We start from the raw sequence: 19,450 nt of genomic DNA, 5'->3' as shown, positions 1-19,450 counted from the left end.
TTTCTGGTCTTGGCCTCTCCAGTCCCACCTGCTCTGATAGCTCTGCGGTGCCTTCAAACAGTGTCAAAAAATCATTCCTTTTCTAGTTGCCCTTTGTTGGAGAGTTGGTCAGATACAAGCTGGTAGTTGGGAGCAGAAGTCCTTGAATATTTTTATTTTGTATATTGATTAATAAGTGCTCTTTATACATCCAGGATGCCAACTCTTAATTTGAAGTATGTGCTTTTCTCCTATTTTGTTAAGGCTTCTTTTTGATTCAGAGACCTATTTCCTAGGTCTATCATCAAATCTATTAGTCTTCTCCTTTAAGACGTCCATTAATACTTAGAAAAGCTTCTTGCCTTGCTCTCTCCAGACATTTTTCTATTTTTTCCTTTTTAAAATTTTTATTTAAATTTAATTTTGTTGCATAGGATTTTAGGGAACTACCTTGTATTCAAAAATTTATTTGACAACTGTTTGTTGCATAGGACATTCTTTTCTACTGCTTTGGAATTTCACCTTTTTCATTTAGTACATTCTTGTTTGCATTCTGCTTTGTTTCTAAGCTCTCATTAAACTAGTTATTATTGCACTTGTAATTTACTGTTTCAGTTGTTCAATTTTATTTTTTTGTGATTTATATTTTTTAAGATTTTATTTATTTGGGAGACAGAGATTGAGCAGGGGAGAGGAGCAGAAGGAGAGGGACAAACAGACTCCCTGCTGAGCAGGAAGCCTGACGAAGTGGGGCTGGATCCCAGGACCTCAGGATCATGACCTGAGCTGAAGGCAGGCATTTAACCAACTGAGCCACCCAGGTGCCCCTCAGTTGTTCAGCTTTATTTATTTTTATTTTATTTTATTTTATTTTATTTTATTTTATTATTTTATTTTATTTTATTAAGATTTTATTTATTTATTCATGAGAGACATAGAGAGAGGCAGAGACACAGGCAGAGGGAGAAGCAGGCTCCATGCAGGGAGCCCGATTTGGGACTCGATCCCGGGACTCCAGGATCACGCCCTGGGCTGAAGGCAGGCGCTAAACTGCTGAGCCACCCAGGGATCCCAACTGAGTCAATTACTAATGATAAGCCATCCAATGTGACCTTGCTAAAGATTCCTCTGTAAACCAGATTTTTTTTTTTTTAAAGATTTTATTTAAGTTCAGCTTTAGCCATCTATTTTACTACCTGGTGAATCAAGTACCTTTTCATACTTTGTCAGTTTTGTCTTGGCTGTTCTGATCAGGATTTCCTTGCTTACCAGGTTAGAAGTGATTTCCATCTAGACTAAAGTAGTAACAGCAGAAAAAATAAATAAATAAATAAAAAATAAAGTAGTAACAGTGGAGATACTGAACAAGAGCAGAATGAGTGAGACCAAGTATAGGGCTTGAGGGATTTGGAGGCCAGAAATGGCCTCTCCCATGATGTAGCCTTCAGGTTTGGGAAACTGAGAGAATGTTAGCATAATTAACTAAGATTTATAATTTAAGAGAATCGGGATGTAACAGAAACCAAGGGTCATGTGTTGAAAGACCAGAAGCAGGGGTAGCATAGATAATGGTAAGATATTGGTGATGTTTAAAAAAAAAAAAAAAAGCTTTACTGGCTGGTAGAAAAGAATGTTGACTTGGGAAAATTAAAAAAAAAAAAAGCAAGTGAGGTCAGGTGAAGCAAGTGGAGTAGGTGTGAAATGAAATTTCTCATAGCACCAGTTCCAAAGGATGTATGATTTTTAAGGACCAGACCACACCCAGCAGCCTTTCTTAAACCTGTTCTATGGTGTGAGATGTGCTGTTAGGCTGTAAACAGTATTTGCAGCCAATTTGAAGAGCCTGAGCTCGGGAGGCACACTGATCGAGTTTGAGGAGTTCTGGGGGACAAAATAGTTGCAAGTGAGGGATTAGGAAGCTACTAGTGAAAAACCATTAACATGACCCTGTAAGTGAATTCTCATTTTGCCAAGAAAGAAATGAAGCCACGCAGGTTACTGCAAATGTCAAATATGATCATAAGAGCTGAAAGCGTTTTGCAAGCTCTATACCAACATAGGGCTGTGTTTTTATCTCTTGGTCATTTGTGTGAAGGATACGGTGGAGCTTGGGGAGCCCTGACCCCGTCTGTCTGGGTATCCTCCCTGCAGCCTGAGGCTGCGACAGCTGCTCAACCGAGAGCCAGGAGTCCAATTTATAGGAGAATGTGCAGCTTCTTAGCATCTTTCACTTGTATCCCTACCAACTAGTCTTCCTTTAGTCATCCCTAAAGAGGCTTGGAAAATAGCAGCTTGAGTTGTCTACACTAGGTCTCACCCATTGTTTCAGCTAAAGGCAAGGGGCCGAGAGGGAGGAGATCTTTGAGATCTGTTTCAACGAGGCTCTCTTGCTTCCTTTGACTTTGGGGATTTCCCTCTCCCGAAAATTTGGGCCACAGAATCAGACGTGCAGAATTTCAGCCTGGGAACAAATCGTTGGATTCATTGGATTCCTTCTCCTTTTGTTTCTCTTTTCATTTAATCATTGAGCCAAATGAAGAACAGAGAAGACAAGGCTGAAATCACCTTGGTGTGTACACCAAAAGCGGAGCTAGATCCAGGAAACCCAGTTTCCTTACAACAGATTCAGACACTTTCACTATACTGCGGTGATCACTAAATTCATGTTAATTTGCCGGATTAATTTACTGCATCACTTTGCATATTGTGCCCTTCCCCCACCTCCTTTAAGATTCAGCAATATTTCTTTTTTTTTTTTTTTTTTTTTTTTTTTTTTTTTTAAATTTTTTATTTATTATTTATGATAGTCACACACAGAGAGAGAGAGAGAGAGGCAGAGACATAGGCAGAGGGAGAAGCAGGCTCCATGCACCGGGAGCCCGATGTGGGATTCGATCCCGGGTTTCCAGGATCGCGCCCTGGGCCAAAGGCAGGCGCTAAACCGCTGCGCCACCCGGGGATCCCATGATTCAGCAATATTTCTAATGCAGAAGAATAAAAAGTGGTTTCGATCCTCTCTCCTCAGAGTATCAGATTTCTCAAAAGAGCTGATACAAGGCACTTTTGTAACCGAATTTAATATGAAAGCACTGAGAGTATGCAAATAAGGCATAAAGCCAGACTTTGGAAATGAGCTAAAGACATCAGGAATGAACATGGTGCCATTTTGGAGATGAGCCTCCAGGCCTGTTCTCCTGTTCTTTCCTGGTTCAACAGCCACAAGCAGCCCCACCTCCAAACAGTGTGGCCCGTGCTGTGCATGCACACCTGGCCTCGCCACACACAGAGGGAGCTTTGTATCAACTCTCGTTTTGGTTTTTTTTTTTTTTGGCATTGTCTGTTCAGACGTGCTTACCACGTTCCCCGCCCCCTCCCCCATCCTGTTCTGCTTCAGTGTCAGAAGGAAATGAAGCCACAATGAGAACAAAAAGAGCTATCACACCTTTTGTCCCCTGCCTCCTCCTCCCTCCTCACAGTCCTCCCCACATCGAACTACTCCACCCCAGTTGGACTCAAGCGTGACATCCTCACCTGCCTGAAGGAGGAATGATAAGCCAGGACACCTGCCAACAAGTGACCCCCCGACGCCAGAAGCTTCTGTAAGTGCCAGGTCTGCACATGACCCAAGCCAGAGCAATGGCATTGTCCTTGGAAGAGTTCGTACACTCCCTCGACCTCAGGACCCTGCCAAGAGTCCTAGAAGTCCAGTCAGGCATCTATTTTGAAGGTAAGCACCCTCCCATCTCTTGGCTGGCGAGAAAGTGCTTAGAAGACTTGCACTCTTGGGATCTGGAGGGGGGGAAATTTTAATAGAAAATATATGAGTTCCATGGGAAGAAAGGTCATCATCACCCAAGAGAGGAAGTAATTAACTGACGAAGGGCTACTATCCAAGAGTGCTCCAGAGAAGAAGCGAGATAGGATTCTGGGGTAGGTAGGGAAAAGGAATTGAGTGAAGGTTTTTGAGGGTTTTTTTGTAGGCCTTCAAACAGTCTATCATGAATGGTGGATTATTTATCTCTTCTTTGAAATGAGTGATTATTCCAGGAGTGGAAAGTTACTATTCATGTTTATGTTTCCAAAATATAAAAAAATAAAATTTAGTGATCTTTTTAAAGCAATTATTAAAAACACAATGCTAAAAAAATAAAAAAAATAAAAAAAAATAAAAACACAATGCTTAGGACGAAAAACTAAGCAGCCTCTTAATCACTTCACAATATTGCTTATACCATTGTTTCTCTCACTTTTTCTGTAGTGGCCTAAATCCTAATTCCTTAAATAATGATGTTCTTATTTGAAGGTATAAAAATTAGTGTCTACCAATCACAAGATAATTTTTAAGAATCTATGTTGTAAAGTCAGAGTTCAATTAAGATTCTCGAATAATGAGTTAGTGTGTTTTGATGTGACTTACTATGTAAATTCAGTAAGTAAAAGAATGGTAAAGTCTACAAAATATACCCTCGCATCTTTAAGGAGTGAGTTTGAATACACGCAAGACAAAGAGTTATTTTCTAGGAAAATACATTTCTGGTCACAATAGTGGTAGAATTAGATCCAGAAGAACTACTGGGAAATTAAGTCAAAGAGCTGTTGGTAGGCAAATCTTTCCCATTCATAGACAAAGTAATGTTTTAGATATTATATTATGAAATAAAGATTGACAACTGTCACATCTAGTTCAGACACACACACACACACTCACCTGCTGTCATCATCAGCTTAATGCAGAGTTTTGTTTAATTCATTTGTAAATTATGTGAAATATTTTGAAATCTATACAATATTATGAAATCTGTCTTTGTTCCTAAGCCAGCCCCAAATCATTTTTTATCTCATGGTTTGTGCTTTTGAAGCTTTGCATATGAAATTACAAAGATATTTTTTATTACTGTATATAAACATTACAGTTTTTTATTTCTCACTTAGTCTTTAACCCACTTGGAGGATGCTTCATGATGCAAGGTAGAGGTATCCAATTTTAGATTTTTCCATATAAAAAAACCTGATTTCCCAGGACCATTTACTAAGCTAGTCATCCTTTCCCAATTGTTTTGTGTTGTTACTTTAAATCCTATTTTGTACTCACATCTGGACTAGTCTGTCTCTGAAATATTTCTCCTATTCCACTGCTCTATTTTTTTTTTTAGTTGTGCCCAAATCACCCTGTGAGTATAATGCTGGTTCTGGGCTAAATGTTAAAATATATTTCATGTATAGACCAGCCCCTTGTTTTTTACTCCTTTTTTCTAAATCGACTTAGCTATTCATAGACCTTTTAATCAGTTTTCAAAGAAATTAATTAGTTACTTAAGAAATCCTAGAAGAGGGATGCCTGGGTAGCTCAGCAGTTGAAGGTCTGCCTTAGGCTCAGGGCATAACCCCAGGGTCCTAGGATCGAGTCCCACATTGGGCTCCTGGCATGGAACCTGCTTCTCCCTCTACCTGTGTCTCTGCCTCTCGCTCTCTGTGTATCTCATGAATAAATAAATAAAGTCTTTTAAAAAAAGAAGAAATCCTACTAGATTTTGCATCAGATTGTAATGAGTTTATAGATTAACTTGAGAAGATTCGGCATTTTTATGTTGCCTTACAAAAGAACATAACATGTCTTTCCACGTGTTCTGATCATCTTCATTCTTTAATACTTTACTACTATGTTATACTTCAAATAAGAGACAGGAGTGTACATCTTGATGAATTTTCACAAAATAAACACATTTATATGTCACAAGTCACAAAATAGAAAATTACAAATATTATTCTGAAAGCCCTAGTTTGTGCCCTTTCTCAATTATTATCCACCAGCTTCCCCAAAAGTAACCATTATCCTGACTTTTGTCCACTTATGAACTTTATATAAATGAAAAATGGGGCAGCCCAAGTGGCTCAGCGGTTTAGTGCTGCCTTCGGCCCAGGGTGTGATCCTGGAGACCCCGGATCGAGTCCCGTGTCGGGCTCCCTGCATGGAGCCTGCTTCTCCCTCTGCCTGTGTCTCTGCCTCTCTCTCTCTCATGAATAAATAAATAAAATCTTTTAAAAAAATGAAAAATGATAGTATGTATTCTTTTCGGGTTGGCATATATGTTCAACATTACCTTTGTAAAATTAATCCACGATGTTCTATATAGCTTATTCCTTTCAGTGTGTATAATAGTCTCTTGGTTAACCATATCACAATTTATTTATCCATCCTATTGCTAATGGGCATTTGGATTATTTCCAGTTTGGAGCTGTTCCTAGTAACGTTGTCAGGAACATTCTTGTACGAGTATGTTCACACGTATATACATGTATGTTCACGTTTCTGTGCATTTAGTTGGGTATATAAATAAGTGGAATTGCCATGTCATGTGGTACATGTATGTTCAGCCTTGATAGATAATGTTAAACAAGTTTTCAAAGTAGTTATACGAATTTGCATTCCCACCAGCAGTGTATGTATGGGAATCCCAATTGATCCATGTCTTTGGCAGTACTTGATGTTATTGGTCTTCATAATTGCAGTTATTCTGGTTGGAGTATAATGGTTTGCTCATGGTTTTAGTTTGCATCTCCCTAGTGACTAATGGGGTTGGGCACCTTTTCTGTGTTTATTGGCCTTTTGGAAATGCTACTTTATTTATTTTTTAAGGATTTTATTTTTATGTAATCTCTAAACACAGCATGGGACTCAGACTCACAAATTCAATATCAGGAGTCACATGCTCTACTGACTGAGCCAGGTGCCCCAGAAATGCTATTTTATGAAGAGATTGTTCGTGTCTCTTGCTAATTTCTTTATTGGGTTTTATAAATTCTTATTATTGATTAGACTATATATATATGTGTGTGTGTGTGTGTGTGTGTATAGTACTGATCTTTTGTCAGTTACTTATATTGCACATATCCTCTCTTCTAGACTCACATTTCATTTTTTAAATGGCAACTTTTGATGATGGAAGTTTTAAATTTTAGTGTTAGTGTAGTTAATTTATAACTATTTTCCTTTTTGTGGGTTGTCAAAGAGATTTTCTTTATCCTAAATTCATGAAGATATTCTTTTAGCATCTACTCCATTGGTAGAGATCTGCAGTCTACCAGAATTGATTTTTTTTTGTTGTTGTTGTTGTTGTTGTTGAGATCAGGGTTTATTTTTTTCTTCTATGGAACCAATTGGTGAAGTAACTTTGACTGAAAAACTACCTTTTTCCTACTGCCTTACTGCATTACATTAGTAATAGACAGTGTCCATACATGTGTGGGTCTCTTTCCATTCTATTCTGTCCATTCAACTAATTACTATCCTTACATTAATTTTACCTTCTTAATTAATACAGGTTTGGAACAATATACAATTTATATTATATATGATAATGATATGATAATGATGATGCTGCAAAAGCTGTGGTTCTAAAACTTGGTTGCACATGAAACACCTGGGAAATATAAAAAATATTGATGCTGGGTCTCTCCTCAAAGATAAGGATTTAATTATGTAAGAGATAAGTTATCACCATCAGGTTTTGAAAAATCTCCCTGATGATTATAACATGCAGCCAAATTTGAGAATTATACTGTAGAATAAGTTCTCCCTCAAGTTGGGCAGTTTGAATTTTCATATACATTTTAGAATTAACTTATGAACTTCCATAAAAGTTCTTTTGGCATTTTGCTCTTGGTTTAGAGAGAATTAGCATCACTTTACATCAAGTGTTCTGATCCATAAATCTGAGATAGCTACCTAGTTATTATATAGATCTCTTCATTTTATGGCTTTTCTTGTGTGGCGTTCTTGTACTTCCTTTTTTCTTAATTTAATTTTTTTCATTCCATTATAAATAGTACCTTTTGAAACTTTCATTTTTTTGTTGTTTTTGTTGAATTCTAAAAATAATATCTTTAGATTATTTTGTATTTGCTTTGTATGCATTCATGTGCTCTATGAATATTGATGGATCTCATTTCTTCTTTCCAATTATTGTATTTTTTTCTTCAGTAAAAAAACTGACTAGTGCTTCTACTATAGTACTGAATAGGAGTAATGATAAAAGGCCTCCCTATCTCATTCACAACCAGAGAGAAGATTTCAATAATTCATTTTGAAGTATGTTTGTTTTAAGTTAAAGAAATTTCTAACTTTCTAATAATAGCTTTTTTAAAATCATGAATGTATGTTTATCACTTATTCTTTCTGTGACTTTTGTGATGATTATATTTTTTCATATTGATTGATTTTTAAAATGCTGAATAAGCCTTTTCCCTATGGAATAGAACCAATTTGGGATCACTAAATATGGTTTACTAATTCTTATTCTTTTAAGATTTTGTATCTCTCTTAGGGAATGAAATTGGCATATAATTTTTATTTCTTCTAATGTCCTAGCCATATTTTTGTACTGAGTTATGTTAAACTTAATATAACTTTATGGCTAGAGTCTTTTTCTTCTAAAGTCATATTCTTATAAAAATATGTGAATTTAGAGTTACTTCTCATTTAAATATTTAGTAGACTTCCAAATGAAACCATTCCAAGCTGGTATTTCTAACATAGAGATCTTTTTAATTTGACTTCAGATTTTTAAACAGTAAGGTCTTATCTATGAGCATAGTTTTTCTCTCATTAAAACAAAAACAGAAAACCTATCTTCTAGACTAGATATTAGAGTTCAATAAAATGTCTCCTAGACTAGTTCCTAGAATGCACACACATACATGTGTGTATATATATATATATATATATATATATATATATATATATATAGTTACAATTGTATTTCTTCTGTTTTCTCATTGGGGATCACTGAGGTAGAGGAATGCAAGTAAATATCAACAATGCTGATGAACTCATACTAATTCTAATAGCTTACATTTTTTATTTCATTAGTTTCCTATAACCAATAGATATTGATATTATTAGAAAGTTTCAAGAGTTGGATCTCTTTCCTACTATGTTTACAACTTTTTCTTCCCTATCTTTATAATGTAGGCCTGGCCTCCAGTGCTATATAAGCAGTAATGGAAATCCTTGTCGAATTCCTAATCATAAAGGAAATGCGTCAAAAATTCCTTTCAGCTCAGGGCGTGATTCCAGAGTTCTGGGATCCAGTCCCACATCAGGCTCCCTGCATGGAGCCCGCTTCTCCCTCTGCCTATGTCTCTGCCTCTCTTTCTCTGTGTCTCTCATGAATAAATAAATCTTTTAAAAAAATTCTTTAAGTGTGATATTCTAAAATCAGTATTTAACCTCCACTAAATTAAGAAGGTTTTCATTCATTCCTTACTTTCTAGGTGTTTTCATAATAAATAGGTATTGAACTCAATTTTTCCCTCATTGATTAAGATAATACTGTACTTTGATTTTTTTTAGTCTGTTAATGTACATTACCTTTAAAGAATTTTTGAGTTGAGGGGAGCTTAAGTGGCTCAGTCAATTAAGTGTCCGACTCTTGGTTTTGACTCAGGTCATGAGCTCAGAGTTCTCGAAACGAGTCAGTCAGGGGTCTACTGGAAGATATTCTCTCTCTGCCCCTGCCCTGTCACTTACACACTCCTACATCTGCACTCTCTCTCTCTCTCAAAACTAAATACATAAATCTTTTTTAAAAAAGAATTTTTGAGTTGAAGAATCCTTTCATGTTATATATACATTTTCAAAATACAGTGTAGAAGTTTGATAATGTATTTAAGATTTTTGCATTTAATAATATTTGGTGGGTTTTTTTTTTTAAAGATTTGATTTATTTATTCATGAGAGACAGAGAGGCAGAGACACAGACAGAGGGAGAAGCAGGATCCCTGCAGGGAGCCTGATGCGGGAGTCAATTCCAGGACCCCAGGATCATGACCTGAGCCAAAGGCAGACATCCAACCACTGAGCCACCCAGGAGCCCTTCATATTTGAAATGAGCCAATAAATTCATCTGTTTTCGATTTGAGGCAACACTAGCTTCCTAAAACTAGCTATAGAGATTTTTGTTGTTTTCTATTTTCTGGGTAATTTGCAAAAAAAAAAAAAAAAGAGGTTTAAATTCTTCCTTAAAATTTAGACGAATTCTCTTATAAGAACTACTGACTGACCACAGAATTTTTTGGGAGGAAAATCAGAATTTGATTTTGTTAATATGCCCTCCTTTTTTGCTTTTTTCATTGATTCCTGACTTGATTTTCATTATTTTCTTTCATTTTTCTGTTTGTTCCCTTGCTTATTATGTCTAGTATCCTAGGTTGAATCAGTAGTCATTTTAGAACATTTCTTGATTCTCTTGATTATACTTTAAAACTGTAATTTTTCTTCTAAGTACTTCTTTAAATGTTTCTAGTGATTTTTGTCAGGTAGTGTTCTATTATGAGGTTCACAGTACAGTTTATTCCTTTTCAATCTAATGACTATTTTATCTCTTTACTGATACTATGGGATTTTCTTTAGGTATTCCTTTGCTTTTAATTAGTAATTTTATTGTATGTTGTTAGAAAGCAATAGTCTGTATTATGTTGGGGGTTTTTTGGAATTGATGAAGGCTTCCGTTACTTTATTGTATGAAATATATCCTACTTTGGAAATATTTCACATGTGCTCAACGAAAGCATATGTTTTGTTGTTTGGTATAACATTGCTCCATATATACCAAGTAGCTTGAGTTTTTAATTGTTTTGTCCCAATCTCGCTCTCACTGCTTATTTTTCATCTGCTTTACCTATCATTTGCTGAGAGGATTATATAAAAGAAATCCTTCAACAGTTGTTCACTTATCTAGTTTATTCCTCATTTCTGTCTTTTGTTTTTGAAGTTGTTTCATGTTAATGAGGGTTATATATTCTTACCCTATTTTTATCATCTTTTTTCTTATATTTTTTATTAAGTTCTATTTTGTTGGATAATATTATTACTTCTCTAGTTTTCTTGTGAACTATCTTTTTCTAAGCATCTACTTTGAATATTTTAGTGTCTTTTGTTTTTAGTGCAAGGAAATACATTCTTTTTTTTTTTTTTGAAACATATTCTTTATCTTCTTTTTGCTTCTGCTAATAGTATAGAAAGTAGAACCAGATTTTGCCCATCTTGTGGTCATGACTCCATGAGAGGAGATTTGGGGGGAAGGAAGGTTTGAAGGAAATTGAGAAAGGCTGACATGAAGTTCACTCTTACTGGTTTGAATGCTCCCAACTTAACACAGGAATAATAGGCAGGATGATACTCTAATAACATGTTGCTCAAGAACTTATAAATAGCCTTACTGATATGAAACATAAAACTGTGGATTAAAGCTCAAGATTGTGCCTCCTAGCTGTTAAAAATGAGAGATGATTTCATGGTCAACTTACAGCATTTGACATTTGCTATGTCCCTCTCTTAAGAAAAATAGGCTTCATCATAACCCTGGAGATTGATATGTAGATTAATTAAGCTGTTGTATGTAAAATATTTAGCAAAATGACTGGCCTGTAGAAATCTTATAGGAAATCCTAACCATTATTATTATTACCATAATGTTGGTATATAATGAGGAACACTGATCAACAATTTCTAAAAAAATAAAATAAAACTAATTTGAATTCCACTGCTGTTACATGTACATACATAAATTAAATATGGAGAAAAAAACATTAAAAGTTAAAACATTAGCAATAAAAACACTCAGAGAAACCGTAGAAGAATATATTTAACTAGGGGTTTTAAAAAAATGAAAAAATGAACTTGTAGAGTAGAAAACTTTCTTATTGAAAAATACATAAATGTGCATAAAATCATTAATAACAATAAATATAAAAGAATAAAAATTTTATTTTTTTATTTTTTTTTAAGAATAAAAATTTTAAAATGGGAGAAATATATAAAAGACAATTCACATGCTAGAAATCATATAAACATTTTGAATTTATTAATTTATTATTATAAATTATATAATAATATAAATATATTATTATTTATTAATTTATTAATTTATTTATAAATGCAATTAAGTAATAAATCATTCTTAATCCTCCTGGATCACAGATATTAAAAAGATTCACAAAACCTGTAGTCATGAATGTACAGAAATAAGAGAAGGCATGATCAGTGGGTATGTAAACCATTATAGACTTTCTAGGAATCAGTTGAGCAATATGCATCAACATATAATGTGAATTATAGTGGGGAAAAACACAAAGCCCCTATCCTATTGGAGCCTCTATTTGGGACAAATGACAAACAAATGCAAGATTTAAAATATATACAAGGGCCATAAAAGACTAAGTAGATAGAAAGTAAACTGAGGCGGATAGGAAGGAATGATTTTTTTGTTTTTTTTTTTTTTGGTAGAGTGATTAAGGCAGGTATCTCTGATGAGATGAAATTTGAGCAGGGACCAGAGTAAACTGAGGAAATGAGCCCTTGCACATATCTGGGAGAACATTTCTGCAGAGACTGAGCACATGTAAACCACATAACGGCTTTCTTCATCTAATTGAGAAACTCCGAGGAAGCCAGTGAAAATGAAGCAGAGCAACGAGGGGAGGATGCTGGGAGATGCGGCTGAGGACGTGGGGAGGCACCAGTTCTGCAGGCTCTGAAGGCCCTGCTATCCTTAACCTTCTTCAGGGTGAGGAAGCGGAGGGCGGGGGGGCTGTATATAAGGTGGTCAGGGAAGGCCACTCTACACAACTGATTTAGGAGCAGAGGCTCGGTGTTGAGAAGCAATTAGCCAAGAACAGATCTGGGAGATGAGGGTTCCAGACAGAGTGAAAAGCTCGTGTAAACATCTAGAGACCAAAAAGAGCTTGATCTGTCTGAGGAAGAGAAAATTATTCCTGTCACCCCCAACATATAGAAGAAAGCAGAAAGGAAAGTGATAAGAGAAGATAGATGTGCATTCGACAGAGTGGTTGTGGAGACCAGGGGAAGGGACCTTCCATGCCGGATACAGCAGGTCTGTATTGGTCACGTGAAATAGAAATATCTGGTATTTATCCAAGCAGCAATTTCAAGTAGAGAATTGAAAAACCAGTTTTGGCTGCAGAGGGAGCTCACGGCTGGAATGCCCCATCTGTGACCTAATTGATCAGGACTTTATTTGATCATAAACTTCATCAGTTAAAAAAAAAATGAGCACGTATCCTTATGATATGTATTTCTTTATTGCTATTGATGGCCATTCCAAAACACACACAGAAATAAAAATTGTAAGAGAATAAAGTGAGGATCAAATTGACAATATGCAGTATATATCATACATACTTAGAGCAGATTTTCCTTCAGGTTGGTGGCTATCAATCTATATGTGAAATAATCTTCATAAATCTGATTTTGGCAGTTTCTTTAGATAGCAACTGTATGAAGCTGATGACAGGTTTGTACTAGGAATAGATGTGTCACTCTGCCATTTTCTTCTTGGTAGGCTCTTCAGTCTTCAATTCTCAAGTGTCTTTGTGAGCATCTTGCAAAGTTATTGTCTATTTCGTGAGAGCATCGTTAAAATCAGATTATAACAATTCTTAAATCAACTTAACTTGATGCATATAAAATTCATTGTATGGAAGTAATGCAAGTAAATGAATGATTAGGACAATTTTTTTAAAATTTTAATTCCAGTATAGTTAACATACAATGTTATATTAGTTTCAGGTGTACCATATAGTGATTCAACAGTTTCCTATATTACTCAGTGTTCATCAAGATAAGTGTGCTCTTAATCCCCATCACCTATTTCACCCATCCCCCCACCCACCACCCTTCTGATAACCATCAGTTTTGTTCTCTAGAGTTAAGAGTCTGTTTTTTGGTTTGTCTCTCTGTCTCTCTTTTTTTCCCCTTTGTTCATTTGTTCTGTTTCTTAAATTCCACATGTGAGTGAAATCATACGGTATTTGCCTTTCTCTGATTGACTTATTTCACTTAGTGTTATACTCTCTAGATCCATCCACGTTGTTGCAATAGTATCCCATTGTATATATACCACATCTTGTTTAAAAGTTATCTAGCTAAATTTGGGGGATCAGATGAAAGGAGGAACCCTGCTCTTCCACCATTTTGCCTCTCTCTACCATAGTCATCTATTGATGGACACTTGGGCTGTTTCCATAGCTTGGCCATTGTAAATAATGCTGCTTTAAACATAGGGCTGCATATATAACCCTTCAAGTAAGTGTTTTTGTATTCTTTAGCTTAATACCCAGTAGTGCAATTACTGGATCATAGGGTAGTTCTATTTTTAACTTTTTGAGGACCCTCCACACTGTTTTCCACCGTGGCTGCACCAGTTTGCATTCTCACCAAAGGTGAACAAAGATTCTTTTTTCTTGATTAGGACAATTCTTTTAGCGCTCATTTTTTGGAATTCCCAATCTGATTCAGTATAATGTAGACTATATATGCCATGTGACCCTCTGATGTAGGAATAAATTAGGATTTCTTAATAGTAATTATTAGTAAGTTTGAAATTAAATATTACAGGGATGTCTGGCTGGCTCAAGTGGAAAAGCATGCAACCCATGGTCTCAAGTTGCGAGTTTGAGCTCCATGTTGGCTATAGAGATTACTTAAATAAATAAAACTTGAAAAAAACTAAAATTAAATTTCAGAAAACATTTACATTAACTAATAGTAGAGCTTAATTTTCTTTTTTTTAATTTTTATTTATTTATTTATTTTATTTTTATTTTTTTTTAATTTATTTTTTATTGGTGTTCAATTTACTAACATACAGAATAACCCCCAGTGCCCGTCACCCATTCACTCCCACCCCCCGCCCTCCTCCCCTTCCACCACCCCTAGTTCGTTTCCCAGAGTTAGCAGTCTTTACGTTCTGTCTCCCTTTCTGATATTTCCCACACATTTCTTCCGCCTTCCCTTATATTCCCTTTCACTATTATTTATATTCCCCAAATGAATGAGAACATATAATGTTTGTCCTTCTCTGACTGGCTTACTTCACTCAGCATAATACCCTCCAGTTCCATCCACGTTGAAGCAAATGGTGGGTATTTGTCATTTCTAATAGCTGAGTAATATTCCATTGTATACATAAACCACATCTTCTTTATCCATTCATCTTTCGTTGGACACCGAGGCTCCTTCCACAGTTTGGCTATCGTGGCCATTGCTGCTATAAACATCGGGGTGCAGGTGTCCCGGCGTTTCATTGCATTTGTCTCTTTGGGGTAAATCCCCAACATTTTTATTTATTTATGATAGTCACAGAGAGAGAGAGAGAGAGGCAGAGACATAGGCAGAGGGAGAAGCAGGCTCCATGCACCGGGAGCCCGATGTGGGATTTGATTCCGGGTCTCCAGGATCGCGCCCTGGGCCAAAGGCAGGTGCCAAACCACTGCGCCACCCAGGGATCCCTTAATTTTCTTATTTTATGTAGAAATGAACATGAATTGAAGCTCATATTTTCTTCTCTTATCTCACATCTGATAATACTTTATGGAACATGTAGCCGACTTTAGAGATCTGTGTTAGGAGATAACATAATTACCATCACAAATCCCAGATTAAAGCAGTAGGTAAGCCAGTTCGTGAATAATTATAATTGTAGATAACTTGACCTGTGTCATCATATCATGTTCAATTCTTTGAAAGAATAGTTTATCACCAAGGAACAAATTTGAAGAATAAAAAAAAAAAAAAACACTAGTGTTCATTTATTCTCATTTTCCCTTTGGAGTACCTCATAGGATTGCAATTCCTGATTTTTGTAGCCACAGGCCTTTCGTTAGCCAATGGAATGAGAATAGAAGTAATGTGTATCATTTGGAGGGAAGCGTTTTATGAACCAGTTCATGATTTAACACATTTTATCATGGTAGATCATGTCAACATGGAGCCTTGGACATTTTAGGTTCCTAAATGACTGCAATTATTAGATAATTTGCCTTCCTCTAACTGTAGTGGACAAGTAGTGTAATAAGAAATATACCTTTATTGTTGAAATCTCTAAGACTTTGAGACTATTTGTCATATGAGCATAACCTTGACTTTCCTGATCGATACAGGTTATGTTTATTATGATTAGAACTGTACTTATTATCAGTTAAAATAATTAGACATAGAGACATACACTGGAGAGTCCTGTAATGCCAGGAAGGTTACTTGGTAATAATGCTACTGCATGTTCATGGGAAAGTGAATTCACTGCTCTGTGGTCAGGAAACACTACCTGTTGCTTCTTTAACTACTCTCCATATTGCTAACATTACCGTTTATCACCGTTCACTTCACATATGTAACCATTTTGACTTAAAAGTTTGGCAAAACAGAAAGTTTGTTTGCATTATGATCATGTTCTAGTGAACTGGATTTTGAAACACTTCTTTTTCTGCTTTACAGAAATAGTGCACACACGTGGCTAGCGAATTGGAAAATGCAGAAACGCAAAATTATCAATGACTTCATCAAACAGAAAAATACTATTAATATTTTGATGTATTCTCTTCTAATTTTTATGAAATTCTGAGTTAACTTTTTAAAAAGAGAAAAATTGATGCCAAAATTCCTTTCCCCATATTTTGTTCCCCACCACCCCCCTCAAACTCCTACCCCCTTGGTTCAAGCCACCATAGCTTATTGACAGGATTATCAAAATATACACCTAATTGGCCTCCATGTTTCTACTCTTTCATACCTAAAATTTATTGTCAGCATAACATCCAGAGTCACCCTGTGAAGTCGTACATCTGATTATGCCACTCTGTTGAAAAGCTTCCGGTGGCTCTCCATTTTTCCTTAAAATAAAAACTTTACAGTGGGTAACAAGGCCCTGTATTTGTTTATCCTTGCTCCCATTATTTAACTGAGTTCTTTGTTTACCAGTCTTCTCCTTCCAGCCACATCAGCTTCTTCACTATTCCTCAAACTTGAGGGTATGCTCCTGACATAGAGCTTTGCTCATGCTTTTCCCGTGGGCTGGCAAGTTCTTCTACCAGAGGTCATCTCGGCTAACTCCTTTATCTGTGAGACTTACCCTGCTCACCCTATATGATACTGCAAATTTTCTACCTTGCTCCCCTATACTCCCTTCTTATGTTTTTCGTTTTATTTGTAGCAAAACACCTATCTCTTTCTTACGTTCCTATGTAAGTTATTTGTTGTTTGTTTTTCTGTCTTTTTCTACGAGGTTTTTCTCACAGTTTATTTGAGGTATAATATTCTAAACTGTAAAATTCACCCATTGTAAGTGTACAATTAAATGATTTTTGGTAACATAGAGTTGTGCAGCCACCACCGATGATAGGACATTTCCATCTCCTCAAAGAAGTCTCTTGGCCAGTAACTGTAACTTGCATTTCCAGCCCCAGGCAACCATTGATCTGCTTTGTGTCTATAAATTTGCCCTTCCTTGACATTTCGTATAAAATAAATCATATAATATACAGTCTTTTGCATCTGGCTCTTTTTACTTAGCATAATGTGTTTTTGAGGTTCATCCATGTTGTAGCATGTGTAGGTATTTTGCTCCTTTTTATTGCTAAATAGTATTTTATTGTGTGGATATACTAACTTTGTTGATCCAACACCAGTTAAAGGACACTTGTATTATTCCCTTCTGGGGATATTATAAATAATGTATCATTTTACATTTACATTTAGAATGTGTTATGATTTTAGTTTCTCCAAATCCTTACTGAAACTTGGTATAGTCTTTTACATTATGCTCAATAGTATCTCATTGCATTTTTAATTTGAGTTTTCTTATGACAAATGGTGTTGAACATTTTTTTCCTGCGCTTAATAGCAACTTGTCCTTCTCTAAAAATGAAATATCTCTTTAAATTGTTTGCCCATCTTTGTTTGTCTTCTTGTTACTGAGTTATAAAAATTATTTCTGTATTCTGATATACAATTGCAAATATTTTCTTTCCTTCTGTGGTTTGTCTTTCCATTTTCTTAATGTTATCTTTTGAAGCAAAAAGATTTTAAATGTTTACGGAGTCTAATTTATCAATTTTTTTTCTTTAAGGCTCCTGCTTTTATTCTCATGTTACTAACCTAAGATCACAAAAGTTTCTTCCTGTGCTTTGTGTTGGGGGAGTTCCCCAGATAACCCCTGGCTCTGATGATTTTTTAGAAATACAGAGCGCGGTAAAGCTGTTATACTCAGAGTTGTGGCAGATTGCAGGGAAGGGATACAGATTAAAGTCAGCAAAGGAAAAGGCTTGTAGGGCACCAGTTGTCCTCTCCTAGTGGAGATAATATGGAGTATGCTTAATTCTCTTAGCACTAATATGTCACAACGCAAAGTACTTGTAATTTAGGGAAATTCATCTGTGCCTTCGTGTCTTGGGTTCTTACTGGAGCTGTAACACAGGCATGGAGTATTTGTGTAACAGACTTTTAGTGACTGAGTCTCCAGCCTCTCCAGAGGTCAAGTGATACAGTCCAATCCAGGACTCATGTGAATAAAAACAGGCATTCACCATAAAATCACATTGTTATCATACACTATCTGGTCTAGTCCAAGAACCCAGATATACAGAAATACTGTTTTCTAGCAAGGCATTCCAAGGAGTTAGGTGTTAGCTCTTAGAAGTCTGTCAAAGAGCTAGTCCTTTCTTCAGAATGTGAGGGTTTGATCATTCCAACACTTTACTGCATAGTTTTAGAAGAATTTTATCTCTTATCTTTACATCTAAAATCTAGTTGAGTTAGCCAGAATTTTTTAAGGCCTTAAATTCAAGTTACAGAAGAACCATCTCACTTTCTTCACAGTTACAAAGCATGCTGGGAACAACTCAGGTCAAAGGCTCTCTAGTTGAGAGAGGTGAGGAGTTATTCAAACGGATATCTGGATGAATGGCTTTCCAATTTGAGGGAACATTTTTAGCCAAATGTTATGGCAAGGATACGTATTTCAGGAAAAGTGAGAAACCAGTGAGACTGGAAGGAAGGGGGGGAGTGATCAGAAATTATATCAGAGAGGAAATTGTGGAGAACCATATAAGGACCTTTTGGACATTGCAAAAGTTTTACTCTTGAAAGGACTGGGAACGTGGAGATACCGATCTAAATTAGCAAAAAAAAAAAAAAAAAAAAAAAAAAAACAACTAAAACAATGCTAGGATTCTCCTCTTTACAATGAATTTAGACACCATCACTCATTTTTTTCACTGTTTATCAAGAAGGAAAATGCTGATGAAACCACGCATTTGCAGAAGCCAGAGCATAGTTTTGCTTCATTGAGTCCATAAATATAATGCTCAAAAGTGTTTTTTAGACCAAATCTAAAATACTGTGAAGATGTTTTTCCCCTTTGGGAGGTAAAAATTTTAAGTACCATGTTTTGAGTATATTAAATATTATATTCTTTCTCCTTCCAAAATGTGTTGAAATCATGGAAATTATTCCTTAAAAGTACGTATTTATCTCCCTTCATTTCTTCCTGTGTTCTTCTTTCTTTTCTTCCTTTATAAATGAATAAAGTCTGGTTCTTGTCCTTGAGAATGCCATAGGTCAGTAAAAGGATATTGATTTTTTAAAATCAGTATTTATGAAGCAATGCAAAAGGTG

General features: G+C 35.7%; 1 protein-coding gene across 1 annotated transcript in view; it reads left to right on the top strand.

The window, feature by feature from the left end:
- Positions 1-3,403: 3,403 nt before the first annotated feature.
- Positions 3,404-19,450, top strand: part of THEMIS (thymocyte selection associated) — a 182,785-nt gene continuing 166,738 nt past the window's right edge. The window contains exon 1 of the mRNA XM_072833538.1: positions 3,404-3,706. Coding sequence (XP_072689639.1) covers positions 3,598-3,706 — 109 coding nt within the window. The 5' untranslated portion in view covers positions 3,404-3,597. The remainder of the gene's footprint in view (positions 3,707-19,450) is intronic.

Source organism: Canis lupus, chromosome 1 (assembly GCF_048164855.1).
Source record: "Canis lupus baileyi chromosome 1, mCanLup2.hap1, whole genome shotgun sequence".
Lineage (NCBI taxonomy): Eukaryota > Metazoa > Chordata > Mammalia > Carnivora > Canidae > Canis > Canis lupus.
This window is presented reverse-complemented; position numbering and strand designations above follow the sequence as displayed.